The sequence below is a fragment of the Coffea arabica genome, chromosome 6e, assembly GCF_036785885.1.
Source record: "Coffea arabica cultivar ET-39 chromosome 6e, Coffea Arabica ET-39 HiFi, whole genome shotgun sequence".
Lineage (NCBI taxonomy): Eukaryota > Viridiplantae > Streptophyta > Magnoliopsida > Gentianales > Rubiaceae > Coffea > Coffea arabica.
The window spans coordinates 17,043,898-17,054,923 of record NC_092321.1 but is presented as its reverse complement, the minus strand read 5'-3'; the positions used below and the strand labels follow the sequence as shown (position 1 = coordinate 17,054,923).

The 11,026-nt window shown below is 34.6% G+C and overlaps 1 protein-coding gene across 1 annotated transcript; it reads right to left on the bottom strand.

The window, feature by feature from the left end:
• Nucleotides 1–5,163: 5,163 nt before the first annotated feature.
• LOC113695383 (eukaryotic translation initiation factor 3 subunit E-like) lies at nucleotides 5,164–10,972 on the bottom strand. Its single transcript, XM_027214464.2, has 8 exons — nucleotides 10,588–10,972; nucleotides 9,705–9,859; nucleotides 8,903–9,130; nucleotides 8,688–8,809; nucleotides 7,289–7,508; nucleotides 6,686–6,828; nucleotides 5,631–5,768; nucleotides 5,164–5,502 (listed from the first exon to the last, which is right to left on the bottom strand). The coding sequence occupies exons 1-8, from the start codon at nucleotides 10,793–10,795 to the stop codon at nucleotides 5,400–5,402; spliced, it is 1,317 nt and encodes a 438-aa protein (XP_027070265.1). The 5' UTR covers nucleotides 10,796–10,972; the 3' UTR covers nucleotides 5,164–5,399.
• Between the last annotated feature and the right edge of the window lie 54 nt (nucleotides 10,973–11,026).

Sequence of the window (11,026 nt, the reverse complement as noted above, 5' to 3'; positions counted from 1 at the left end):
AAATTATGCGGTGGCGCCGCCGCTAAACTCCTTAATTGGAATCGAAATATAAGTTTAGGGATTAAATTGGCTATAAATAATGTATAGGGACTAAATTGACAGAAAAAAAAGTTTAGGGACTAAATTGGCGATTTTCCCTTGCCAAAATAACTCTTCTTCTAGAATATATATTCAAAGTAACTTAATTTTAAAACTTATTACCTTTGTGATCCTTTTTTGCCACTTAATTTTAAAACTTATTACCTTTGTGATCCTTTTTTGCCACTTAGGCTGGATATGTGTCAGGATGAATATAAAGACGTCCTCCATTTCTCTTTCTCATCTAATATTTTCTTCAATTTTCTCTATAAAGCTTCCCACATTTTTTTCTTTCGTTATTTTTCCCTTGTCAAACATAATCTAAGAAGTCAATCTTTATATTAATAGCATCTAAAAAATATGTTTCGCAAGTCGATAATCTTAAGGTAGATGAAGATTATTTTCGTCTTTTCAAAGAGTAGGAAGGATAACATAAACAAATATGATAACCTTGAAATTTTTGTAATTGATTACAATTTTCGTTGCAATTTTTGGTGCAATTTTTGTATTTTTAAAATTATTTTTTGAAAAAATATAAATGCAATAGGTTTGATACATTTAAAAAAATTCGGAGACCAATAATAGTAAGGTCAATAATGGTAAAATTTATTTCAGATAATTATAAGAAAATTATAAAAAGTTATGCAATCTTCTTGTGCCTCTATAATAAAAAAAATTAAAATTTTAGTTAATGTTAGAAACTATAATCTGGATTAGAACTTTCCTTTCTTGTTATTCTACATGGCAATCAGGATAATTAGATGGAAACAATAATATCATTATGGTAATAAAATTTGAAAGTGAATCACATTGGAAATATATTTTAGTAAGAGTGTTATTTTGACAAAAAACTCGAAGCTTTTGGTCATTTTGGGTAAATTCTGAATTGACCCCTATATTTTCCCGTAATTCTCTTTCGAGGACATAATAATGTCGGCTTTGCCCCAAGGAGGTGTAGTCCAGTCCAGAAAATATGGGCTTGAGAGAGAAGAAGGAGAGACAGTCAAAAAGATGGGCTTGTTCTGTTCATTCCTGTGTTTTTAGGGTTCTGAAGCTTTTGGAGTTTTGGAGTTTATTGCCAAAATAACTCTTCTTCTAAAATATATACTCAAAGTAATTTAATTTTAAAATTTATTACCTTTGTGATCCTTTTTGCAACTTAATTTTAAAACTTATTACCTTTGTGATCCTTTTTTGCCACTTAGGCTGCATATGTGTCAGGATAAAGATAAAGACGTCCTCCATTTCTCTTTCTCATCTAATATTTTCTTCAATTTTCTCTATAAAGCTTCCCACATTTTTTTCTTTCGTTATCTTTCCCTTGTCAAACATAATCTAAGAAGCCAATCTTTATATTAATAGCATCTAAAAAATATGTTTCGCAAGTCGATAATCTTAAGGTAAATGAAGATTATTTTCGTCTTTTCAAAGAGTAGGAAGGATAACATAAACAAATATGATAACCTTGAAATTTTTGTAATTGATTACAATTTTCGTTGCAATTTTTGGTGCAATTTTTGTATTTTTAAAATTATTTTTTGAAAAAATATAAATGCAATAGGTTTGATACATTTAAAAAAATTCGGAGACCAATAATAGTAAGGTCAATAATGGTAAAATTTATTTCAGATAATTATAAAAAAATTATAAAAAGTTATGCAATCTTCTTGTGCCTCTATAATAAAAAAAATTAAAATTTTAGTTAATGTTAGAAACGATAATCTGGATTAGAACTTTCCTTTCTTGTTATTCTACATGGCAATCAGGATAATTAGATGGGAACAATAATATCATTATGGTAATAAAATTTGAAAGTGAATCACATTGGAAATATTTTTTAGTAAGAGTGTTATTTTGACAAAAAAACTCGAAGCTTTTGGTCATTTTGGGTAAATTCTGAATTGACCCCTATATTTTCCCGTAATTCTCTTTCGAGGACATAATAATGTCGGCTTTGCCCCAAGGAGGTGTAGTCCAGTCCAGCCCAGTCCATTGGATAGGACATTGCTTTGTGGACATTCTTTTCTTGCAAATACTTCATGAACCGTCTTTGTGGACTATTTTTCATCATGTTACAAAGATATGTCATAAAGTTTGACGTATGAAATGAATAATAAAGAGCCAGTGATCTATTATTTGGATTCCCTAGAGCTGCTTTTCTTGCAAATTCTTGGTAAATCTTTGTTTATTCCTACCTTTGAATACAATTTTGTTCCTCGATCCTTGTCGTCACCTTTGATACTAGACTAGATCAGATCAGATCAGACCTTCAAGAGGGTGCTTTAGGTCACTCAATCACAACATTTATTGTAGAGTTTCATGCACCATACATACAATGAGTAATTATACTTCAAATATTTGTCAAAAAGGATTATGGTTTGTTTAAAGTGAGTATTCGGATGGAATTCAGGTATTAATATATTTTAAAAAAATTACTAAAAGTTAAATAAAAAAAAGTACACAAATATAAGGTTACATAATAATGATTTGTGTGCACGTTTACATGATAGATTAAGTATAATTTGAACCTACTAATGAGTGTCTAATGGACACCTGTTTTAAAAATTCCGACAATTATTTACTTTGCAAACTCCAAATCCAATCGTGATAAAACTACTAGCAGCGTATACATGGACCTCATGCTTCCCTCTTTCCCAAACGTCTTAATCTATGAATTCACATCACATGATAAAGTTCTCCAATATTTATGGAAATGGGGTAATTATGAGAAATGATAGTTGTTTGAAATCGTTTATTCTTCTTGTATTCTCATGATATTGCTAATTTGTAATTTGGCCTGTACATTCGCTTACTTGTGTATTGTGTGGTTAGTTGCGGAGGTATGATGAGGTGATTGAACTGTGCGAGCAAACTCTTCATACTGCTGAAAAGAACTTTAGTGCTATTGACCTTGCAAATGATGATGATGCTCAACGTACAAACTAATTGCTATTGCTCCTTTATAAAAAAAAATACTATATGTGAAAAAATTAAGTAAACTAACATAGGAAATAACCATTTTAACATCATAAATTGATAATAACAATTCATCATTTTCTAACAATAAACGTCACGTCATTTCGAGACTTTCTATTTACACTTAAAAAAAAAAGGTGATGTATAAAGAGTCCTGATAATCCATATGGCATTATTGAACTATTGGATTCATAATAAAACTTGGGTTTAATCCCAATAAATCCCTTCAAAAAATATTTTTTCCTCGCATTACCCCTTGAATATTTTATTGAACTAATTCACTCAATGTTCTTTTACCATTTTCCCAATCATGTATAATTGGATCAGGGAGTCCAATTTCTGGCTGCATGGTGTCGTGAATTGACCAAAATATGCATAAGTTTTTAATTACTAAAATCTCTTGATGAAAAATTTTCTATTTGGCTGCTAGACCCAATTGCAACCGACTGTAAAATTGAAATAGTACAGGTAGATTGGATCAATTGAACATTGGAGGGAAAAAGGGGAGGGGGGCAATGTAAGGAAGTGGCACTTTCGAGGAGTTTTATTGGATTTAATTCTAGAACTTATAATATAAGCAACATTAAAAAGAGCCTCTATCAATGAACTATCAAGAAAGGTCACACCTGCATGCAAAAATCCCTTTCAAGATATAGCATTTTGTATTTTAGCCTCTAACTTATCCTTTTTTTCCTTTCAAAATAAAAAAAAAACACAATATTTTTTTGTTTATACATTGAAATTGGTACCGTACATTTAATCTCTATCGTTCAATTAAAAAAAACACCCCATCTTCATCACTAAAAGCGCATTTTGCACTTTATCTTCTAACATTATCTTTTTTTTCCTTTCAAGATGAAAAAAAATATTTTTTTTATACATTAAAATTGGTACCATACATTTAATCTCTATCATCCAATTCAAAAATACTTGTTCTCCATCATCCATCATGAAAAGCACCCTGTTGTTACCTCTGTGTTAGTAGAGCACCTTGATCCCTTATCCACCACCACTCCTTCCCCATTCCTGTTTCCACTCTCATTCCCCCAACCCATCACACCACCAACAACAAAACCAATCAGCTAACAACGGCCCCGTGCTGTAAAGGATAAAGTCTTGTGGTTGCAGGGATTCCTGCTTTGAATTGTTGTGGATTCTGGCTTTTTAATTATGTCTGGTTATGTAACCTGTGCTTTTGTTAACTTTGTCACCAGACCAGGACAAGAATCCAGGCATCAAAACCTTGTCCATGTCGGTGTCTCATCTGGATTCTGGACGTGTTCAGTTCCCATATAATATAACAGCAAATTGGACAACAGGAGTAGAGGTTAGCAAATCCTAGTGATGAAGGGACGGACTCCAATGCCATGATTCTGAGGTGGCCCGGCCGTGTTCTATGATTTCAACGAGTTTCTTTGCATGACAGAAGTCCCCGCTTTTCATCAAAGTCCAAGAAACCAAACAACATTATGCATTGCAGAAGCAGCAAAAAGCATGGTTACAACTTACAGGATGGTCCAGGCAGCAACCAGCTTGCTAACGTAATTCTTGAAGATTTGGGGTGATGGAGTGGTGGATTTCCATTTCCAGGTCAAGCTAAGGGTTGCGGAATCATTACATAATATTTAGTAAAAAAAAAATGGTATAATTTTAGTCTGAACGTAAAATTTTGTCAACTCATATGACTAATATTCACAACTATACTAAAATTGTACGAGTTTGCTCCAAAAGTTATTAGAATTATACAATAATTACACTAAACTGTCAACCGGAGAAGTAACTCTGATTCTAAAACTGAGAGGGCCTGAAGGAAAAGGCTTGATCGAAAGTCAAACAAAAATTCTCACATCACCAGCAAATGTCTCTTAAAAATTGAACCTGAATCTTGGGCACTTCAATGTTTCATAACTAGGTAATATGGGTGTTATCATCTTTAGATTGTCACCGAATGAAAGAATGCTATAGTTGAAGACTGAACAACCCACAAATCAAAATATAGATCAGAGTCTATGATTGTCCCACACCAGGGCAACCTTTATGGCCATTGATCAACTGGCCTATTCTGAAGAGAAAATATTGCTAGGGGAACACGAGGACTTTAGACATTAATTGATTGAATGGTACCAACATCAAATTTGAAAAATTCCAGTTGTGACAATTTTAATTAAGGATGTATATTGCGAGTAGTTGTGACTAATAACCGGAAGCAGTTACACAGGGTTTACGAACTTCCAACTGCCTTTTAAGGAAAGAAAGGACATTGGATACATTAAGCATTTCAACAACATCCAAAACTCAGCAGCTAACAAGAATGAACTCAAATGTATCAGAAATTTAGACAAGGCTCAGCGAGCTGCCTGCTGTGTTTGAGCGTGTTCCAAAAGTTGACTGACTAACTTGTAAGTACGCCCGGAAAGAGCTTTGGTATGGTCAATGAGCTGCTCATACCTGCAAGGAGGCAAAATAATGAGGTGATAAGACATGGTCATGAAAACTTAAAAAGGAGATGATAAAAATCGGTTGAAAGCAGAAAAAATATACGCATCAGAATGCTAGTCTTATCTAGCAGAACTTACACATTAGGCTGGTTTGGTTCCATCAGAACGGTTCCTGTCTTGGAATCAATCTTGGCATCAAGTTTCGAGGTTCTAATAAGATTCACTATCCATCTCTCCGCTTCCTCATAGTTCAAATTTAGCTTCTCAGCAAGTACTCTGCCACAATTAACATATGAAAATTGGAAGAAAAAAAAAGAAGATGATTCAGAATCCATCAGAGATTAAAACAAACAGATGCAACTCGAAAAGCAACTGATCATGAGATTTCTTTTCAGAACACTCTAAGGTTCAAAACTCTCGTTCAAAGCACACATCAACCGCACAAGAGTCTCAAAATAAAACATTATAGGTGGAAACCCTCTCCTCTTTTGGTTATTGTAACAACCACAATAGGAGGACAATGTTGACTTCCGAATTGAAGGTGAAAAGTCAAAGTTCTAAAGTTTTCTTCCCAAGTAAATCATCTGTGAAGTCCCAATGGCTATGACCACCAACCAAAACAAGTATAAAGAAGAAAGCAAAGCGCATTGCAAGCATATATATACGCTACACAAAAACGTCACTAATCTAATTATCTAAGTATACAGTGCAAACATTCATATCTTCATAGTAAGACGACAGTCATGGAGATTGACACAAGATAGGGAAGCATGGAGCATGGGAAAGAACCAACTTAGGGGTCATGAACTCTATTAATCAAGTGAGAACATGTCAGGCTCCGAGCTAGCACTGCCACAATGGCTTCAATAGTCACCGGAAAGGATAACAGAAATAGAGGAAAGAGAGAAAGGTAGGTAGAGGAAGAGAGAGAGGGAATTAACAGAAAGAGGGAAATATTGGAATTTGTTGATTTCAGACAAATCAGATCCTAACTGCCTATTACAATCATTCGGTGGGTTATTTATGCAATTAAGCTTTAACCGCCTTTATTTACTACTAACTGTCACTTAGTTGAACGACACCGTTTCTGGTGTCTGTGCCCTGCGCCTACCAAACGCTAAGCAATGTGAATAAAACGACAATAGCTAACTTCTGGGTTCCTGACAGAACAACAATCAAAATCATACACATACCCCATGTCAATCCGCTGATGAATACGGCAGTAGGTCTCAAAGATAAAAAGCCGTGCATTTTCAAGAAACTCATCTCTCAGTGGAACTGACGCAAAGTTGCCTTCCTCAGCCCGTTTACCAAGGAATGGATCATTTAGAATAACCTGCATGTAGCATCTACGTCTGTGAAAAGCATATTAAGAGTAGCTGGGTAACTGATATACACATTCTTGATGTTGAACTGCAACTTGACAACATTACAAATGTAAAAGAGATCATTAAATTAGTTTAAAGATCAACTTCCGGGAGATATTGAAAATAAAAGTTGCCCATTAGAAAACATATCCACATTGTGTTTTGTCTTTTCCTAGAATGAGTTAGCACCAGTCATGCCAAGTCAAAAAACAAAGACAACTGATAAATCAACCACCGATAATAGGTAACAACCCTAAATGGCCTAAAGCCTGAAAATATAAACATAAAACAAGTAGTTGATATACTTGTGCAAACATTCCCTTAAAAGCACAATGACAGACAAGTATTTGATAAACCATATTAATAATAGGAAACAAACTTAAGACGACCGACAATAACAGGATACCACATGGTGTATGCAATACTTACTTCTTCACACTCTCTCATCTTTTGTTGAGCTGCATCAAAGTCATATTTGACGTATACACATGCCAAAAACTCTGTAATGGGATCCTCATATGAATACTGTTCTTGCTGAATAACCTTTATAAAATCTTTGAATTGAGGTCTTCTCCTTTTGTTAACAACAAATGCAGTAGCCAGATAACGTAAAAGATGGGGAGCACTTGTTTGGATGGCATTTAAGTACCTGAAAGAGAATGCTTCAGGATCAATGAACCGCTCGACGAGAACACAAGTTAAAGTACAAGGAAATAAGAACTTTCAGCACCAATTTACTCAAGGATAAAAACCAAAAGACGTCTCTGAAAGTCGATGTCCATTAGTTACCGCATTGTAGTTAAAACTATGAAATTAACCAGCTATTCTAACACCAAATATTACTCAAGGAGGTAACCAGCATGCTTTTGTCCATGCTAGTCAGAGTTAACCAAAAAAGCAAGGATTAACTTGCATGTTTTATTTTTGACAAGACAGTAAAGCTATCAATTTTAAAATATATTTAGACATCATCTCATACATGATCATGAAACACAGGATGACCTTTTCCCTTTTCTTTCTTATTCCTCTTTTTTTTTTTTTTTTTTTTTAAATAAGATTAACAAGGCCAAACCTTGAGATGTTTTGGATTTGCCTATTACGATATACAATTGTCATGAGTCGAGACACAAATATTTCTTTTCCATAGGCCCATCAAAAAGAAATTCTCAAAACAACAGGCTTCAGCATATTTGATAATCTATCATTTTAATGGAGCTGCAGTGGACTAATAGAAAGGCCCTTTGATGGATACCTAATCCGCTTAAAAGGAATTCCTAAGCCCATGACATGCAATAAGATACAAAAGAGGAGGAAAATTAAAAAGTTCAGTTGGGACATCAAAAGATACTGAGACATTTAATTATTATATGAGGAATGCAAATACCCTAAAAATCCAGGTACGAAAAAAAAAGATGGCTGACATTATTCAAGAAAGTCTTTAGTGACAGCAAGGACAAAAGCAAACCCCTCCCAAAAAAAAATAATCTGTGTGCCTGTGGTGACTCTTGTTTGTATACATATTAAAAAAAAAAAGTTTTCCTGTACAACGGCCCATATAGATATGTATACATATCAGGTCCGTCTTCGTAAATGTTGAAACTATAAAACTTTATCAGGTCTGTCCTTGCCAATAGATTGACCAGTCGAGCAACAGCCATATACTTCTATAAGCCACACATAAAATTCAATGATGTAAATTTCACACTTATCAGCTTGACAACTCAATTAAAAAAGAAATAGAAAACATAGACATGTAGCTAAAATACAAAAATTTAGCTCATATTGCAATACTAGTAAATAAAAGCAACAAAAGCTAAATCTGTCATACTTGTCCTGATTAAATAGGTCAATGATCTGAGTTCTCCCATTGTCATGGTTAAAGAAGATGAACAGACTCCAGTGCATTAGCCATATTCTGTTCTGAACTTGATTCAAAGGAGATGAGAAACTCTGCATGATAAAATAGCCACATCTATAATCAAATAACTACTAGTCAAATCAACCAACATGTACAAATAATGCTTTGAAATCAACAATCTATACCTTTGAGTCAATGATTTCCTTCACACGGTTAAGTTCCTCAAGTGCAATGTCCCAATTCTGCATGAGGATTTCAGCAGCTAACTTCCCCCATAATGCACTAAGGCTTCTTTCACTGTTTGTGCACAACGTCCTGTACAGATACAGATAATCAGCAGCACCAGAGTAGTTTCCACATTCAAACTGAAACTTGGCGTACTGATACAATGCCTCTATTTGTTCTGGACCAATCTGTAGGACAATGTGCCAACAACATTGATTATTAGGGATGGTAATAAATAAACTTCTTCACATTAAGAAAAAAAGGCAAATGGAAAAGTAGGAAATATAAATCTACTTTTTGAAAAAGCCAATTGTTAGGCGAATATAAATCTCATTAAAATGCACTGACCCAGCTGCCCACACCCACACGCACGCACAGAGAAATAAAGAGAAGGAAAAGACATTCACAGCCACAAATTATCTGCTTATGCTTTTATCTCCAGAAGTCAGTGATATTTTTGATTCATTGATGATTGACCATAAAAGAAAGCAGTCCATTATAATGAATGATCATTGAAAATTATATCAAATGTACATATCAGTCAAAAAAGACATTCCATGCTATTTACTCATCCTATCAGTCAGAAATGAAATCATCTTCAGCATGTGTCCCAGAATTGCTCTTTTTCCTCTGTTTGTTCACCTTTGATTCCAAACCAAGTAATTGCATTCCAAATATTATAACGCTAATTACACTTCTGTACACGGTACCAGCTACAGAATGTAGAGAAGAGGATCAAAATCATCTGAAAAACAAAAATACCTGGTACCGTTCATTGAGCATCTGGAGATTATACTGCTTTTCAGCCCTTAACTCCTGATATGCTTTTTCATTCTGCAAAAAATTAACCAAAGGAGATGCTCCCTCCTCCAATGCTTTCAATCTAGCGACAACCTCAGCTCTCCTGTCCACCATATCTGAAAACACCAAAAGTTTATTCACCAAAAAAGCAATCTCAAACAAGCATTAAAGAGTATGCACTGATGACCAATAAATTCCAACCATGAACTCTATTAATCGTATACACATGCACGCAACTGCAGCCCCCTCACAAAACCAGATATAGAATATAAAAAGGCAAAATATGATATCCAACAGCAGGCAAATCCCAAAAAAAAAATCCCAATTACTGATTACGTCAAGTACAGTAAAAGGACCTTGAAACCACTGAAAACAAATGGGAAGCAAGAGAGCCCGTGATAGTGGCAGCCACCCTTTCTTCAGAAGTATTATTTTTCCTCTATATTTATGTCAAATCCCAGAAAAAATCCTTAAAAAACCAAAGCTTCCCTGGTTCTCATACCATACTACCCCCTCCCTATACACCTACCCAACCAATGTCTTAGGAAAAAATCGAAATTGTCAAAGCAGCCTAGCCCACCTAGCATTGCATCTTTAGCTCCTCACAACCGTATAATTCTTCCGAACAAGAAGCCTGAATTTCAAACTAGGACAAATCAAAATGCACACCAAAAGTCACTAAAATACAGAGCAAAGAGGCAATTTTTTACCTAAACACAATAAACCCAAAATCCAAAATCCCAATTGAATTAAAAATAATTAAATCCTCACCCACATAAAAAACACAAAACCCACATCATATAACACCAAAAAAATTAGAAATTTAGACCATTTAAATGTATACCTTGGGGTACATCTTCTGTATGGTAAAAGGCCCTGTGAATATCCATGGCATAATCAACCATATTGGTCTGGTTAAGCAGCTCTAGCTTAGCCCTCAAGATATCTTGATCAGGGTAAAGCTGCCTCTCTTGCAAGAACTCAAGCAATGGAAAAACCAAATGCCTGTCCAGATTGGGAGCGATTCTGGGCGTCAAGTCGTAGTTCGCCATCCCGCTTCTTTTTCTCTAAACTTAATTAATAAGAAAATAACAATAATACAGAAGAAGCCTCTGAGCTTTCCTCTTCTTCTTGCTCCTTCTTCTTCTTCTGGGCTCTTTGTTCTTAGCTTTGAGAGAGAAGAAGGAAAGACAGTAAAAAAGACGGGCTTGTTCTGTTCATTCCTGTGTTTTTAGGGTTTTGCTTTTGGAGTTGGTAGTTATAAGTCTCCTGTGGGATCTCAA

Coding starts and splice junctions, on each gene's coding strand:
- LOC113695383 (XM_027214464.2), bottom strand. CDS start 10,795: ATGGCGAACTACGACTTGACGCCCAGAATCGCTCCCAATCTGGACAGG. Junction 9,860..10,587: donor TACAGAAGATGTACCCCAAG/GTATACATTTAA, acceptor TGGTGTTTTCAG/ATATGGTGGACAGGAGAGCT. Junction 5,769..6,685: donor CATCAGCGGATTGACATGGG/GTATGTGTATGA, acceptor TAATTGTGGCAG/AGTACTTGCTGAGAAGCTAA.